This window comes from Haliotis asinina, chromosome 16 (assembly GCF_037392515.1).
Source record: "Haliotis asinina isolate JCU_RB_2024 chromosome 16, JCU_Hal_asi_v2, whole genome shotgun sequence".
Taxonomy (NCBI): Eukaryota; Metazoa; Mollusca; class Gastropoda; order Lepetellida; family Haliotidae; genus Haliotis; species Haliotis asinina.
In genome coordinates this window covers 37,630,184-37,649,141 of record NC_090295.1, presented here as the reverse complement: position 1 = coordinate 37,649,141, position 18,958 = coordinate 37,630,184, and the positions used below count along the sequence as shown (strand labels likewise).

The 18,958-nt window shown below is 37.5% G+C and overlaps 1 protein-coding gene across 5 annotated transcripts in view; it reads left to right on the top strand.

The window, feature by feature from the left end:
- The window catches only part of LOC137267561 (pleckstrin homology domain-containing family G member 5-like), a 197,341-nt gene that overhangs the window by 93,475 nt on the left and 84,908 nt on the right, over positions 1-18,958 (top strand). For 3 of the 5 annotated variants that reach the window (XM_067802041.1, XM_067802039.1, XM_067802040.1), the window contains exons 2-4: positions 1,495-4,220; positions 14,649-14,778; positions 18,066-18,198. In XM_067802041.1, coding sequence (XP_067658142.1) covers positions 3,549-4,220; positions 14,649-14,778; positions 18,066-18,198 — 935 coding nt within the window. In that variant the 5' untranslated portion in view covers positions 1,495-3,548. The remainder of the gene's footprint in view (positions 1-1,494; positions 4,221-14,648; positions 14,779-18,065; positions 18,199-18,958) is intronic. The other 2 variants (XM_067802043.1, XM_067802042.1) reach the window with 1 other exon arrangement.

The following is an 18,958-nucleotide window of genomic DNA, read 5'->3' as shown; positions in this document are numbered from 1 at the left end:
ATCAACGAAAATAATATTCAGCAGAATTAAGCCGAAGTCACTCACTCATTCACCTCTATGGCATCTGGAACAGAGGTCAGAGTTAGAAGGCTCCTAATTACCACAACAAAGTGTTTTGATTGGATTTTAATGATTGCTAATTGACTGTGCTTCACTACTCCTGGCTGAGAAGTATTCAGACATTCACTGGTATGCCCTGAATGATCTGCCCTGAAGGCAGGGACAGAAGTCAATGATCTACTTATAATGGAGTAGTATTGGGTAGGGCCGATCTTGTCATACAAGCATTTATGACAGGAATTGGCAGAGAATATGCGACATAACCAACTCGACTTTGAACATGATTTACAGCAGGCACACAGAGAATTCAAAGCTTGGTGTTACTGTATCGAATGAGCTTATATGCTGAATGGGTTCAGAATGTTGTCGGTAGGTACAGTTGCTACAATGATTTAAACTGCATTGAGGACATTTATTGAAATGTGACAGCTGAAACGGAATTTCCTCATTCAGAAAGTTGGGTTTTCCAAGCTAAACATATTGCTGACGATCGCTGTCTGTTAATAACAGCAAGTGTGGATAACCATTATTACCAAGCAAGTAAGAGGGATATCTGTTGTTTTTCTTTTGTTATAGATAAGATAATCATCATGCTATTTGCAGTTACAAATTTACAAGGATGTGTTTTATACGTTTATTCAAGTCTCTGACAGAATTGTTTTTAAAATGATTTGGGGGCATCCTGAATGATCCATTTTATTATATATGAATTATGTTTTGAAAAGAATGATTGGATTAGTCAAGGGGTATCTTGTGTCCTGTTCCTAATTGTTAGGAAGGGAAGTAATTAATTGCTTGTAACTACATTAAGCTCAATGTGTTCATTTATCATGTATCTCAATAGTAAATGTACACATGAGCAGGTGATAACTGTAGTTATCCTTGATATCATCCTTGATGACTATAGTTATCAATAATCCTCAGCTAAACATGAGTATATTTGAAAGTTTGTATAAGCGTATACCTTTCGATAAAGTTACATGATAAGTACTGAAATGTTATATTTTGAAAGTATAAGTTCATCTGCTTAAGTTGTAAAACAGTTTCACTGCCAGAATTATTTGAACCTTTGTCATGCCTGTTTTTCTGGATATTATTAATTATTTGTCCAAAAGAACTTACGGATCCTCTGATTCATACTATGATGAGACAGGTAAAACTCCCATTAGTCTTTGAGATATTGGATAGTCGCTAACTTCTCTTAGAGAGTATGTAATATTTTTCTTGTCCAGTAGATGGAAATCATTTTCTGTTGTAGTTTGCTCATACTCTTAACTTCAGAAGGAAGTTATTGCATTGACAACCTTAATAGTAGATTACACTTTTTGATATTCAAATGTTAGCAGGAAATAATTCTACATATGATTATTGTATGAATTTCCGTCTTTGTCTTGTTGCTGTAACTATTAGGAACTGTTTTGTTTCTTTACATAGCAGTGACTGCCATCGTCTCCCTGAGTAAGAAGACTGACCAGGGGTTTGGACTGCTGGAACGTGTTTGATATTGGCTTATACGTGTAGATCTGGCCAGTACCTGTGACTGTACGTCCGATGATTGTAATCTTCTTCAAACAACTGGAGTTGACCCAGTAAACACGTTATAGTCACACACCACGGAGTTCATCATATCAGTTCCATGGGCAATGAAGATCATCTTTGTGAGCTCGGATAATCTTCATCACGACTTGACAAGGATCGGGTTACATGCCAGAGTGTAATCGCGACTGAATTTCCTCATGAAAACATTGTAATGGAGATGTCTTGTTGAATGACTTGTCTGTTGCAAAGACTTGAGTGTAAGGTTGACTGGATGGGATGTAAACAGTTTAGTGTTGTCTCCTTGCAGGATTAGACTCTGTGGTGTTACGAGAGTTTCTTGGCTGATATTGGATACTTCATTTTCATTGTCTATTCACCAGTAGACTATTATTCTGGACAAATCATTTTGTTGATCCACAAGAGTTTTGGGAAACTGATCTTTATCTGGACTGCTGACATGATTGACAATTGGTTTATGATATGACATTGCAATCTTATGTATCAAGTTTCAAAGGATTTATATGTTCTACATGATGTTTTGCATCTCTTTATAAAACCCTCTGTGAAAGTGATTACAGTTTCCGATGACAAACATAAGCTTTGCACCTCTGCACAAAAATTTTCTGTGAAACTGGCGTACAGTTTCCAATTATAAACTTCATTTTTGTCTGTGCATTCACTGAAGGCATGGGACGAGATATTCCATAGAGGTGAGGCCAGATTTGCATGGTTAATGAAGCTCAACAGCCTTGTGTTTAATGGAGCCTGAAGAGGAAGAGCCTGTAATCTGTGTGTAATTATACCTACTAGAAATATCCCGATGAATACTGTGGCTATTTTCAAGGAACCCATTTACAAGTGTTACACTTTGTATCTGACGGTACAAATGATTTGAGAGACAGGAAATTTGATGCCTGAGATTATGTTTATGTTTTGATATCTTTCTTAATGATCCCTGACAGCGACCCATTGAATGTATTTGCCGTCTGACTGTGGAACAGTTTTTGTGGATTATTTATTCATAAACAGGTTGGGAAAATGTTCATTCAGAATCAAACAGGTGGACCACTACCCTAGAAATTGACCGATTTGTTGGATTCTTGTTGGCTTTTTTGTGAAGACATTGACTTTTTTGCTGAGTGTTAGGTTGTTCAGTGTTGGATCTTGCTGTGGAGATCTGTCTGGTAGGAAGGAGGATTGTGGTTCATATGTGAATGGGGACATTACAACCAGTTGTGACTTTTTTGTGAAGACATTGATTTTTTGCCGAGTGTTAGGTTGTTCACTATTGGACTGATTGTGGATATTTGTCTGGTACCCCAGGAAGGAGGATTATAATCCAGAGTTATGGATATCTGTCTGATACCCCAGGAAGGAGGATTATAATCCAAACTTGAATGGGAACATTACAACCAATTGTGGCAAGCTGCAAATCCTGTTATGATCAGCTGAAATGTGTTTATTGCAATCATTGGGCAGAGAAGCTTAATTGGCAATTATTGTGATGCAACTAAAACCTTAAGAGTTTCAAGGGAAGTATTTGCCCTGCTCACTTGGTTTTGGGAGCTTGGGGGCCTTGAAAGAAAGCCTTCTGGATTGTTCACAGGGAGAATGTGACGCAGCAGCTGAAGGAGAATATCAGTTTCTTCAAATGTACACTTTGAAATAGCTGTTATGAAAGTTTATTTACTGTCAAATATCAAACAGTTTTGTTTGAGAGTTATGTACATCACTGACAGAAATATTTGACCCAAATAGGATTTAAATAACGGACAGCAGCTTTGAAGAAGTGTCTTGTTCATTCAACAGTGGAGTATCTTACTTAACAGCTTTGGAATGATCTTGTCGATCCTTCAGACTGGAGTACCTATGTCATGAAATGCTCTTGTCCTTGAGTGTCTGCCTTCTGTGACCTGCATTGTGAAAACTGTGTTTCATTTCTCCAAACAATGATGAAGTTGAGAAAGAAGAAGTTTCCCCGCTCTTTCCAAAAGAAGAAGAACAAGAAAATCGAAGATCCTGAAAACCCGGCCAGCCCAACGTCCCCAACGTTGCCAGCAACCCCACTAACGCCAACTACTCCACCTGTGTTCAGCCCAGCTATTGCATCACCCACAGCTGACTCGGGATTCTTTGATCAGCCATCGTCACGTGATGCCGAGAACTTCGACTCAGCAGCATCTGTATCCCCCCTCTCCCCCTCCTCCCCAATCTGTGCCTCCCCCGCCAACACACCCGGAACGGATGACAGTGACCAGGATATCACCCAACTCTTTGCTGAAATTTTGAAACAGGTTGAAGACAATAACACCTCATGTAAGTTTGAATTTGATCGTATCTCACTGGACACGATCTCCTCCAGATCGGTCACTCCGGATCCGGATTTGGAGAGTCTGGCTGAACTCTGCCCAGGGAAGCTGGGAGAGTCCTTTAATGAGAAGATTAATACAAAGGATGATAACAGTAATAAGGCACCGGCCTTGAAGAAAGGGGAGAATATTCTTCCTTGTGGATGTGATAAAGAGTGTGTGTCCACAGTTGAAGTAAAACATGTGGAGATCAAGGCAGGATATAATGGGAGTCCGGAAACATGTTTTGTTATTTCCACCTCAACAATACAGGTAAGATATGAACAGAATGTACACCTATGGATATGCACATACATGATGTCTTACTGTCGTAGTTCACTGTGTTTAGGATCCATGGTGTAGAGGTGGTGCTATATGCCACTTATCACATAGTACATAGATGCATGGAAACTTTGATGTTGACATATGTCCCAGAATAATAGTTGATGGAGGTAAACTTGATGTAGTAGCAATCTACCAGTGTGCTTGTGTTTGATGTTGTAGATTGGTACAATCTATGTTTTATCACACATTCCATCATTGTGGAAGCTGCAGTGGATGAGTGGGTCGGACGTCTGACTTTTGTTTGCTGCCGATTAGGTGCCTCACTGTGAGAGTGTGCTTTCATACTCCAAATGGGACTCAGCACCCAAAAGCACTAGAATCTGTACGGAGAAAGTTTAGTTCCAAATATCACACATGCTGTGGTGTGTTGCTGACAAAAACTTTATGACAATATCCCATTAACATACTTGATGTAGTAGTAAATGAAAGGAGGATAAGTTGTGGATATCAGTACCACTTCAATTTCAGTTCCTGATGATCAGTTCTATGATTTAGTGAAAGTATGATATTCTTCCAGTACATGATGAAACTGATCTGGATGTTTGCCACTGATGTGAAACCATTGGTAGGACAGAATCTCAAAATGTTTTTTGAGACTGAAAACAATTAATAATGTGAGTCTGAAATCTTTCTAAAATGGACATGGTGTTATTCAATGTAATTTAACTTCATCACTCGCTTGCTCACTCTCTCGCTCTCACTATCACACTCTGTCTCTCACTCACTCAAATTAACAATATGAAACGGATGCTTAATATTTCTGGTCTCAGAAACTTCACAGTTGAACTTCTTAAATATCGCCTTACCTGGAGAGATTGCAATCAAGACGTATCTTGCAGGTGTTCAGGATAGCTGGGAGCTGTGATCAACATGGAATATGTTACATGTACAAGATTCTCACCATGATAAATCATCTCTAAAAAATCAAATAACTTTTTCTTTGCATTATAATTATATGTGGTTGTTTTCATAGGGTACAATTTTATTGCATGCATGAAACGTGAGTGTTAAATGACAGAAGGACATGGGTTGTTAAATGATAAAAGGATGTGGGTTGTTAAATGATAGAAGGACATGGGTTGTTAAATGATAAAAGGACATGGGTTGTTAAATGATAGAAGGACATGGGTAGTTATTTAATGATAGAAGGTCATGGGTTGTTAAATGATGGAAGATATCATGACAGATTTGGTTGTTACCTGTCCATCTTGGTGTATGTTCAGGTAGATTCTCAGCCTCGGGGCTGGGATTATCACCCCATATCCCTGTACTGTGTGTTGTGCATGGAAAAATACCTTAACAGTGGGATGTTGGTTGCCAAAATTGAATTAAGCTATTCATCCATTGATTCATACACAAAATGGGACCAGGGATATAGCAAGTGGTGCTGTCACACTTGTGAGTGAATGAGTGAGTGAGTAAGGTTTTACGCTGCTTTTAGCAATAATCTGCAATATCGTGGTTTGGGGAAATAGGCTTTACACATACCCATGTGGGGAATCAAACCCAAGTCGTTATGATGAGTGAACGCTGTAACCACTAGGCTACCACATATCCATCACATTTGTCACTATTGCTTAAAGATTATTCCTTGATAACATTTTGGACATATAATTAAGATTCTATGAACATTCCTGTCATGCCAACAAATTCCAGTCCAGCCTGGACCAGATAATCCAGTGATCAACATTATCTGCGACATGAATGAACTCTGAGCCATATCAATGAGTCTGACTAAAGACCAATTATTACCATAACGTAACAGGTCAAGAAGCAAAGAAAATACTGCCCACTCTTGTGTTTTAGGATTATTTTCTGATTTTGTTTTACCAAATTCCGTTTCAACAACTGAAAGTATTTGTGTATCCAGCAATAACAAAAATTATCATCATTTGCAGATCAAAACAGATCAGAACAAAACATTGTTTGCCTCCAAGAACTGCACCAGTTGGAAAATAAATACACATTCTAATTGTCATATTCATGGTGAATATCATTATCAAAGTCATTGAACCATGGAAACAATAATTTGTTCCACCCCAATGCTAGTGTAAATATACTGAGTTTCATATTCATAGCCATACAGTAATTAGGTCGCATTGTAATAGAACAAAAACATACTAAATCGGTTAAATGTTGACATCGTGATCCCATTTAAATATGCTGACAAAAACAAATAAGGGAACATGAAAATACTAGTGTTCCTTTTTTAATTTCCTAGATTTTCACCCATTGCTCCATACAAAGCATAATTTGACACCAGGAAGAATGTAGGAACACTTGTACTGATTCGTTTCTCTCAGTACATTAGTTTTGGGTATGAGTTGCTTTGTGGAAAATATTATTTATGCTTGAAGGCCAACACATGGATCGTGACAAGCATGGCATGAGTGTGTGGTGCAGAATCATGGTTTGTTTCTAAAAGTACCTTGAAAAATTTGTATATATTTGATTTGTTTATTTGGTGCAAAATTACAAATATTTTCGTGTGTAATTTAAAACATTGCAAAAGTGTATAAATTCTGATGACATTTCAAAGTAAAATATGTTTCTGTATAGGAACTTTTAAGGCTTGTCAGAATTTTGAAACACCCTATATATTTGAGGTTGTTAACTTGCTATTTGTGAAGAATAATGTGTGGTGGGTCAATGGTCACTAATGGCAACATGGGCCGAATCAAGATATTTCACAAAAGAGGATTTTACCAGGTGAGCTACGGGGTAAACAGGAGTAGCATCTTGTGTTGGACTGGAATACACTAATCCATGTTTCCTCTTGATGTTGAGGTTTGTGTGTAACATTTATCATATGTATTCTTGTGTGGTGATAATAGAGATGAGCATCTAAGCCTTCCATCTTGAAATATCATGATATTAGCCATATCACTGATGCTGTGCTACACAGCAGCAAGTAATTAGGTAAGGTGTCCTCTGTGACACATCAAGCTTACAAATTATAATATTGCAGAAATATTTTTCAACAGTATCTGAACTAACTTACAGACTTAGGGATCAGACAGACAAAATTATTTTGTGCTAGGTTATTCCCAAAGTCTTTTCACAGAAATGTTACTGTTTCAGTATAGGTTTCAAATTCCCCAAATTTTAAAATAAAACAATATATGGTTAGGCTATGATCAGCAAATCTCCATAAAGTTCATGAAGTGGGGTTGAAATGAGGAATCAAGACAACCCTTAGTAACCTGTAGGAAATACCACAGTAACATAAGCAACAGTTCAGGGCCTAGTTTTTCAAAGATCTCTTATTGCTAAGATAGTCGTAAGTGCCATACATAACTTATGACTGACTATCTTAGTGCTAAGAGAGCTTCGAAAATCTGGTCCTGGCTACAACAAGTCTGTTCTTATGGAAGCTTTTGTGTTGACAGACTAGGAGGTGCTATGCCAGGTCCTATCTTAAGTCACATATGTTAGAAGTTCATAGGAAAACGTTGTTGACACAGACGTCAAGTGTCAACATCTCTGTGCTTAGCACATGGTCAGTAGGTCACTCTTTAATGTTCTTTATCATGGACAACACATGTTGAACTGGGCATTTATTAACAGGACACGAGGGCCACTTACCCGCTATGGTTAGGGCACAGATGGACTGGCCACTGTGTAGCATTGAAATGTGTTGTGATTTAGACAAGCAATGCTGTATGGATAGACACCTTCTTGATAGCAGTAGATGCAGTGTTTTGGTGTAGATGTAACACCGTTATCTTAGTTTGTCTCACAGTCCCTGAACATATTATTTTCCCTACACTTCCAAGTCATCTTTGCAATGCTAAAGCTTTAAGTGAAGCAAGTCTAGATTTCCTCAGGTTCTAAGTCTCTGGTCTCTTTGGGGCTCCTTTTCAGTTTATATGGGATAGTTTGCTACTATCAAATTATATATTTTCAGAGACTAAGCTTTAGTCTACACAGTTATCAAGTGAGTGATGGTGTTAACACCTACACCAAAACATCGTATCTATTCCAAGAAAGAAGATGTCTATCCATTAAAAAAAAAAATTTTCTCTTCATCATACCAGCTCCTAAATACCCCTAAAGAAGCTGATGTGATTCAGACAATCGTCCAGAGGTTTCAGATGTATTTAGATCTACCTGTGCTACACCTTGAAACAAAATCCTGTTAAATTTGGACACAATAACTCCTGCTGAAGCCTAAAAGCATCAGTTGTCTAATGTGATTGAGTTTATTGGAATATAATGTATTATCAACCAAGATCTGGATGATTCATTCAAACATGAAGCAGGGCTATCAGAGGTACAATTGTATCTTATGTCTATTTGTGAGGGGTGAGTAATGACATTGTCTGTTAAGACTTCCTGACCAGGATGAATGATTCATAGATGCTCATTATGTCTACCACTTGCTGGTTGAGTTGACTTTTTGCAGACTGGTGTGTTATATCTACACTATTGCTAGAACACTGGGTGTGGTGTTAAACAACAAAAAAACAACAGGCATGTGTTGGCGGAGACAATTCCGTCCAGCGATACCCACATTCCCCTGCTGATGTAATGGCCATTCTGTTTTCCTCTCCAACTACCACTTGTGATCTATAAATCATGAGGGTGTCCTGTTTTGGCGTGAGCAATAAATTCAATCTTTTTTGTGTTGGTAAGTATCTGAAAATAATCTTATTTCATCCACAGTGAGGTACCTCTAGTCATGATCTATGAATCATAAGAAATGCCATTGTTGTGACATGACCAGTAAAATCTCTATTTGTTTTGTGTTAATGTACGTCTGAAAATAGTAAACTGTCATGATTATTGTAATTGACATGATATTAGGATATTAAATTGGTGTTAGTCGTGACCAGCACTGTGGGCAGCCCAGTCTGACCTGGTCCCACCCAGCCGAACACCTCTCCCTTGACAGATTTATGTTCATAGTTTACCTGTAGATATCTGAAACTATGTGTGGATATTTGTTAATATAATTTGTTGTTACAGTTAAACTTGGAAACATTTATTTCACATTTCAGGTGTTTTGTTAACGTTGCTAAAAGCAGCCAGAAACAATACTTGCTCAGTATTGACCAGGGGCCCTTTTCACAAAACACTCGTAAGCCTAAGTTCTCGTAACTTTTCTCGTAGCTTTCCTACTTCCTGTGTTACAGTATAGGAGGTACAAATGCTACAAGAAAAGTTACAAAATCTTAGGCTTACGGGAGCTTTGTGAAATGGGGCCCAGGTTATATTTATAGGATGTCAGCATTCTAATGTATTTTGTTCACAGTTGAATTTGTACAGGTCTGGTGCATTTTATGGGATTTTAAATGCAAGATCTCAGCGTGCTTGTTTTTGTTGTCTTGTTACTATGGTAACAGCTTCATTGAAAAGGTTATTTTCAAGTAAATATGTAAAAATGGACTAAGTTATGAAACAGCTTCATTAAAATGTTTATTTTCAATTGTCTATTTTAAAAATGACCTAGTTCAAGAAACAAGTTCAATCAACTGTTTAAGAAATGTTTCTGTTTGTGAAGTAGCTCAATAGAAATGTTTATTTTCAATAAACTATTTTAAATTGACAGAGTTCATGAAAAAGCTTCAGTGAAATGTTTATATTCAATTAATTATTTTATAAATGACCTAGTTCAGGAAGAAGCATAATAATGTTATCAATTAAATATTTTCACAATTACATAGTTTATGAAACAGCTTCATTAATTCTTTTGTATTTTTATTTAACTATTTTAAGATTACCTTGCTCATGAAACAGCTTCATTTAAATGGCTAATTTTCAATCAACTATCTTAAAAATGAGCTAGTTTATGAAACAGCTTAGAAATTTGGTTAAAGCATTTGCTCATCATACCAAAGACATGAGTTTGATTCCAACATGCTTACAATGTGCTCATTTCTCATGTCCTCCTCCATTAATGTGTTGGAATGTTGCGAAAAGGGAGGTAAGGCTAAACAGCTCACAAACTCACGAACGAACAAACTCACAAACGAATGATATCATGAGAACTTATAATTCTCAAAGTAGAATCATACACGATGATTAGAAACCCTTTATGGGCACTTAGTTGAATGCAGTATTCTAACTTTCTAATACGAAATAGTTTAAAGATCTCTCCGGTTTCATCAGAGGTTGTTTGCATTCTTCATCTTGAAGAAAGTGTATTCAATGTCAGCACTCGTATTCCTCCAGAAGCCTCACGTAGACTGGCACACAAGCCGGCAGTAGTTCACAGTTGTTTGTAAAGTTGGTTGATAGTGTCAACACAAGGTGTGCCAGTAATGGCCCTTGGCGCTGACATTTTGTAGGCAAATCCCGGCAGCATCACAGGGATTATGGGCCTGAATAGGCCACAAGATCTTGCTTACAGACCATTGTTGACATCCAACCCTCAGACATTGTATGGCCCCTCCATGATCTTTTCATCATTTGGAAGTGAACTGCGGCTTGTTACATCTATGCAGTGACTAAGCCAATATTGACAGGATTCAAATGTGTCAACTTGGGAAATTGCAGAGTTTTTTCATTTCATTAATGAATTTGATATGGTACACAGAAGTTACTGAACACCATAAGGCCTTTTTGTGTTTAGAGTCATTTTGGAAATTGAAAATAGAAGTTTCTTTTTTACTATCTATCTTAAGGATCATTTTGAAAATGACATATTTGAAATGATGGTAGGTGCATGTTCATAAAGTTGGGCAGGAAAGCATCTTGTACAAGATCCATGTGTGTTTCCAAAAGGGGTATCACTACAGAGGACTTAGTGGTGTAATAATAATGCAATAATACTCACAATGGTTTTCTAGGGCACCTGGTGTCCAACTCAAAGAGGTTCAATGACACACCACAAAGTCTAGGAGTCTTCACATATAGGTATTCAGGTGTAACATGATTGTATGACTAAATGACTAGTTGAAGTGTCAACTGTGTAACACACAGATTTGCTTTGATTTATTTTTTTGTAACTGTTACAGACATGTCCCTGTGCTGGTCTGTTAAAACAAAGCAGACCCTCAAATCCAACCTCTATCACTTTATCATCTTCATCATTACAATTTATCATCTTCATCATTACAATTTATCATCGTCATCATTACAATTTATCTTCATCATTTCAGTGCATCTTGTGAGCTGATGACAATTGCAATATAATCCACTTCATAGGACATTTGCCTACATATAAATATATTTATATTTTTTTGTGATGTAGTAATATATTTATTCTTTGCATTTGAAATCGGTTTTTAGTTTCACTCAGTGATGCTGACCCTAAACAACATTGCTCTTGTAGGGGTAGTACCTCACATTTGCTGAAGAAAGTGCAATGCTTAAAAAGTGCATGTCGAACTGATAATTATGGCACTGGGGTATCTTTTATCACTGTAGTTATAATGTGCACATTGTGTGTAATAATAAGATTTTAGTTACTTCACTGGATGGGTATCAAATGGTTTCTAATATTAGTATGCATGTAAGTTTTCATCTGAATTTATATAGTGAATTATTTAAGCATTCTCAGGATTTTTAAAGAACCCTTAGGAAAGAAAGAACCTTTATCAAATTATTGAAGGCATCATTTTGCATTAAATTTACACAGAAAGAAAGAAATCATCACCCAGAGATACTTTAGGATTATGAAAATATACTCACAGTGGCTTAGTGGAACACTTCCCCCTCAAGTGTGGAACTCATACTGGGAATCTTGTGTACCTACTATATCTAAGCTGAACAATACAGTCTCATTAAATGGTCACATTCCCCGAGCGTATTGCTATGATTATATGTTTGAAATGAATTCAGTACCAAACAAATACAGACTGAAAAAATCTTGCCAGTTCTGTTCCATACTTTCAAGAATATATTTTTTCAGAGGAGATAAATGGGTTCGGAAATATGAGATTTCAGAGACTTGAATACATTAGTCTATAGGTCCTGGTGTACCCTCTTCTATTCAGTGAGTTAGCCGTAACTCCCCAGCATAATATGTCGCATTTATAAGGCTATCAGATTTCTGTGGCGTTAAACTAACCAGCTTACTGAGGCATTGTGGGAAATATATGCCATCAAATAGAAATAAATCTGTTAATAAACAATGTAGCTGTTAGGTGTAGATATATCCTGTTACTACACTCAGTGTCTGGATACAGAAGTGTGTTATAAAGATGAAGTCTCCCCGTCATTTGTCTGTCAGCAGGAGAATGGGGAGGGGGGTAGACTGTGTCATTAGCTCCAGGTCTCGATATCAGTTGGGTAGTGGGTGTGATCATTGTTAAACTGATCTCCTGCAGAAGTCTTGAGCTGTCACATATTTAAATGGTGAAATTGATTGGTTTGATATTTGCTGAGACTGCAGTTTCATGTGAATAGCGAAAAAGGTATTGATGAGTAAAGGAGGGAGAAAGTGGATGAGGAGGAGTAAAGGAGTTGGGTATTGGGTAGTTGAGTGAGTGTGTTTTTATTATAGTCTGGGGAGTATTCCAGTAAGAGACATGGAAAAGTATGAAAAAGGGATTATTGTCTTTTATAAGACTTGAATTTGTAGTTCATTTTTTGTATGAGCCATGGACTGACAAATAATGGGATATTGTGAGTCACAATACCTACACTTTATTCCTGCATGAGAGATGTCTGATCACAAATGCAATCTCACACATTCCTATGACAGAGATAAATGAGCACCGCGACATAGCTGCATAAGTCCAAGCTTCAGACTTTGTCAGTATGAGTTGTCTCCCTTTGAGTACCTGGACCAGAATCTCATTGCAGATTAAGATAAACAATGATAACTGCCCTTGATAGCTGTCACTTCCTGTTATGGATGCATCACAATGCCCAGTGTAAGACAGCTGAAGAGACAAAATGCCTTACACTCAAGATTCTACGTTGATGACAAGGTTTTGTAACTGTTTACTTAATATATATGGTGAAATACCATATCATGTACTCCAGTATATTCAATGTTTACGTCTTATGTTATCATCTGTCGTATATCTGAGTATGGGGTATGATCAGATATTATCGTTTATTGATACCAGTCAATAATCCAGTTGTATTGAACATGATGTGATAGCTATTATTTTTAATACAACAATGTTTTTACTTGACTTCAAATGAAACTACTAGTTCTGTCCCATGATGATAAATTTTCACACCTGTCTACCACTTTATAACATTGTCTTCCTGAGTAGATCAATGACTGTCTGTATCTATAGATCTGGATTAATGTTGGTCTTCAGCAACCCATGCTTGTTGTAAGAGGTGTCTAACAGAATTGGGAGGGGAGGTCAGACTCGCTGACTTGATTGACATGTCATTGTATCCCAGTTGTGTAGATCAGTGCTCATGATGTTGATCACTGGTTTGCCTGGGCCGGACTCAGTTATTTACAAACCTTGGCTATAACAGGAATATTGCTCTTGATGTTGACCACTGGATTAGTTTGACTGCAGCATTTAAACAGCAAACAATTAGCTTTAATAATGGGACCCAATTTGCAAATGAAAATTCTTCTGTAAGTAATCATGAATTAATTAGGAGTGCCATCCCTGCTGACCTGTGAAGGCCCAGGGTAGAATGAGCCTTCAGCAACCCATGCTGCCATTAGAGGCAACTATGCTGGTCGTAAGAGGCGACTGACGGGATCGGGTGGTCAGGGTTGCTGACAAGGTTGATGCATGTCATCTGTTCCCAGTCGTGCAGATTGATGCTCATGCTGTTGATCACTGGATTGTCTTGTCAATTATTTACAGACCTCTGCCACATAGCTGGAATATTGCTGTGTGCGGCATAAAACTAAACTCACTCACTCACTCTCTCCATCTCTGCCCCAGTGCTGAACACACTGCTGCTTTTTCACTAAACAACTATGTGGCATCGTTAAAAAGAATTTAGAAGTGATACTCTTAAGGGAAAAGCTTCGGGTGGAGTTAGTTACATTTGAAGACAAGCCCTGGCTTCCCTCATAAAGTGCCACCTCTGTTACCTTGTCATTTTTGTTAGCACATGAACAACAAACTTTTAAGCTGCTTGCAAGCTCGCCTGACGAAGAAGTAAGAATATACTCTGAAAATATACCCATATTACAGAAACTGACATCTATTATGTTGACTGCAAGCCCCCCTCCCCCCCCAAAAGAATTTTCTTGCATAATGATTTAATGCATGAAATATCTTAACCCCACCTAACATTTTAACAAATTATGAACCTGCGGTATGTTTCTTTTCTATGACATTTTTCTTACCGACATTTTATTTTCAGTGATGCTCCTAGTTTTCTTAATGCAGGCATGTAAGGTGTCTGATGTGGGCTGATGTCGCGTACATCTACTTTAGATTTAGCTATAGGACTTATTTGAGTGTTTGTTTATTGTAGGTGTGTCATCATCCCCAGTGTACGGAAGAAAACCGTGACCGACCGCTGTTGCTGTGCCGCCAGTGTGACCTTGACATTCATAAAAAGCCTGAGTTTGCAGGTCATCTTGTTCTTGATGCTCCCAAAAGGCGTAAGTGTTTGGGTTTTTTACCACAAAAAATGATCTTTTATAGAATAAAAGGAAAACAAGCCAGTGACTTGTCTTTAAAAAATAATGCACTGGGATGTATCATGATATTTCAGGTTTACATATGTAGTAATTGTAGTCTTGTTCATTTGAACCATAACTGGTTAATTTTAAATTTGCCATACCAAGGGAGGTAATGGTGGTCTGATTTAATCATTTCTGAGTTTCCACACGCTGATTTTTCAACATTTCCATTTAAAAGTAGGGACTTTGGGCTAGCATAATGGTTGAAGCGTCCACTCATCAGGCTGAAGCCCTGTGTTCAGTTCCCCACATGGGTACAGTGTGTGAAGCCCGCAGTGATATTGCTGGAATTTTGCTCTTACTTACTCACCCACCTACTTTCCATGCGTCATTGTTCATGTCATGAAATTTCATTGTTCTTGTAATACATAATCATAGTGACTCACTGCAACATGAGATCACAATCAGAGATTCCAAAGAACCACTGGTCCACAGAACCATTATCTACCCTAAAAGTCTTTGAATGGCATTTATAGAATATTACAGAAGTTGACATTGATAAATTTTCAGGGTGTTTAAGTTGATGTGTGTATAGCGACAATATCATTAACCAGTGACATGCATTGATGCCCTGGCTTCTGTTTGCATACCTGACTGGTTTGTTATTTCCATTCAGTTGTCAATGGCATATAATGTTGCCAGCATCTGTTACAAGTTGTGATTGCTGTCCATTACATGTACATATACAGAACATTGTTGAATCACATCTATTGGGTGTGTCTGTTTTCATAATTTACATGATGCATATGTACTCTTTAGTCAACAATGGTTCACTTTTATTCTGAACCATGCTGAGACAGGTATTTCCTACATTTAAGAGTTTGGTAGCAGAGTGGTTAGATATCATAGCGTTTGCTTACCACTCCTAAAGAGTTGGGTTTGGTTCCCAAGGGGGTTAGATGTGTAGGATTCATGTTTTCGTTCGTTCATTTGGATTAGCTATCCTGAACCACATTGAGGAACATATTTCCAGTATTTGAGACGGTTTGTTATCCAGGTGATCAGATTTATACAATAGTGTTTGTTTATCACACCAAGCTCTTGGGTTTAGTTCCCAGGTGAGTTACATTCATATTTTCATGTCCTGCACGATGATGATGGTAGGATATATATTCTGGATGACACTGAGAAACATATTTCCAGTATTTGAGAAGGTTTGTTATCCAGGTGATCAGATTTATGCAATAGTGTTTGTTTATCACACCAAACTCTTGGGTTTAGTTCCCAGGTGAGTTAGATTCATGTTTTCATGTCCTGCACGATGATGATGGTAGGATATATATTCTGGATGACACTGAGAAACATATTTCCAGTATTTGAGAAGGTTTGTTATCCACCGTGATCAGATTTATACAATAGTGTTTGTTTATCACACCAAACTCTTGGGTTTAGTTCCCAGGTGAGTTACATTCATGTTTTCATGTCCTGCACGATGATGATGGTAGGATATATATTCTGGATGACACTGAGAAACATATTTCCAGTATTTGAGAAGGTTTGTTATCCAGGTGATCAGATTTATACAATAGTGTTTGTTTATCACACCAAACTCTTGGGTGTAGTTCCCAGGTGAGTAAGATTCATGTTTTCATGTCCTGCACGATGATGATGGTAGGATATATATTCTGGATGACACTGAGAAACATATTTCCAGTATTTGAGAAGGTTTGTTATCCACCGTGATCAGAATTATACAATAGTGTTTGTTTATCACACCAAACTCTTGGGTTTAGTTCCCAGGTGAGTTACATTCATGTTTTCATGTCCTGCACGATGATGATGGTAGGATATATATTCTGGATGACACTGAGAAACATATTTCCAGTATTTGAGAAGGTTTGTTATCCACCGTGATCAGATTTATACAATAGTGTTTGTTTATCACACCAAACTCTTGGGTGTAGTTCCCAGGTGAGTAAGATTCATGTTTTCATGTCCTGCACGATGATGATGGTAGGATATATATTCTGGATGACACTGAGAAACATATTTCCAGTATTTGAGAAGGTTTGTTATCCACCGTGATCAGAATTATACAATAGTGTTTGTTTATCACACCAAACTCTTGGGTTTAGTTTCCAGGTGAGTTAGATTCATGTTTTCATGTCCTGCACGATGATGATGGTAGGATATATATTCTGGATGACACTGAGAAACATATTTCCAGTATTTGAGAAGGTTTGTTATCCACCGTGATCAGATTTATACAATAGTGTTTGTTTATCACACCAAACTCTTGGGTTTAGTTCCCAGGTGAGTTAGATTCATGTTTTCATGTCCTGCACGATGATGATGGTAGGATATATATTCTGGATGACACTGAGAAACATATTTCCAGTATTTGAGAAGGTTTGTTATCCACCGTGATCAGAATTATACAATAGTGTTTGTTTATCACACCAAACTCTTGGGTTTAGTTTCCAGGTGAGTTAGATTCATGTTTTCATGTCCTGCACGATGATGATGGTAGGATATATATTCTGGATGACACTGAGAAACATATTTCCAGTATTTGAGAAGGTTTGTTATCCACCGTGATCAGAATTATACAATAGTGTTTGTTTATCACACCAAACTCTTGGGTTTAGTTTCCAGGTGAGTTAGATTCATGTTTTCATGTCCTGCACGATGATGATGGTAGGATATATATTCTGGATGACACTGAGAAACATATTTCCAGTATTTGAGAAGGTTTGTTATCCACCGTGATCAGAATTATACAATAGTGTTTGTTTATCACACCAAACTCTTGGGTTTAGTTTCCAGGTGAGTTAGATTCATGTTTTCATGTCCTGCACGATGATGATGGTAGGATATATATTCTGGATGACACTGAGAAACATATTTCCAGTATTTGAGACGGTTTGTTATCCAGGTGATCAGAATTATACAATAGTGTTTGTTTATCACACCAAACTCTTGGGTTTAGTTTCCAGGTGAGTTAGATTCATGTTTTCATGTCCTGCACGATGATGATGGTAGGATATATATTCTGGATGACACTGAGAAACATATTTCCAGTATTTGAGAGGAATGTTTGTTATCTGAGTGATTAGATATGATGGTGTTTGTTATCACACTGAAGTCTTGGGTTCGGTTCCCAAGTGGGTTAGATGTGTAGAACTCATGTTGTTATTATGTTGTTTGGATATTGCAGCAAACTGTGTTAAACTGTACTTATTACGAATGTGTGTTTATTATTTCAGGTAAACCCATTTTATCCCACATCTCAACCCCTGAGTCTGGTAACCATAGCAACAGTGAGGCTGGGGAGGAATCGGAAGGGGAGGAGGATACTGTAGATGGTATCTACATCAAGAACAGTGAAAAGGGGAAAAGGTATTTCTACTGAAACACTCTGAAAATATGTAATTATCTTTAAGTTGAAATAAATGACACCCAGAAATTCAGCAATGCATTATGAAGGGAGATTTCATGATGATGTCATTATTGTGTAGTATATCATATGTATGTATAGTGTCTGTTGTGTTCCTGCACCACTATAGGACCAGTAGGGTAGCCTAGTGATTAAACTGTTAACTCACCACTGTAGGTTCAAATCTGGAAATGGCTACTATGTGTGTGGTCCATATATGGTGTCCTCCTCTGTGATATTGCCAAATGTGTCAAGAGTCCTAACACACGGGACTAATGAGATCGGGAGATCAGCCTCACTGGCCTGGTTGACACATGTCATTGTATCCCAGTTACATAGATTCATTGCTCATTATATTGATCATTGGATTATTTGGTCCAGACTTGATTAGTTACAGATTACTTCATATTTCTGAAACATTGCTGAGTATGGAGTTAAACAACCAACCTATCTCACTGTGTTAAATGCTTGCTCAGCCCTTTGACAGGAAAAAAAAAATGTAGATTTTATGACTGCTTCATCCAGTATGTGTCCAAACCACAGATTACGGAGATCTGTTGATCACTGTGATGAAAACCTGTGTCTTATTGAATGTAGAATTACTTTTCTTTGTTTACGTATACAACTGTTTTTATAACAATTCCAAGTTTTATTCAATGCTTTGGTATTATTCCTCCACAAATCCTGTTGTCACAGATTAATCCTTTGAGGAAGATTATCCCC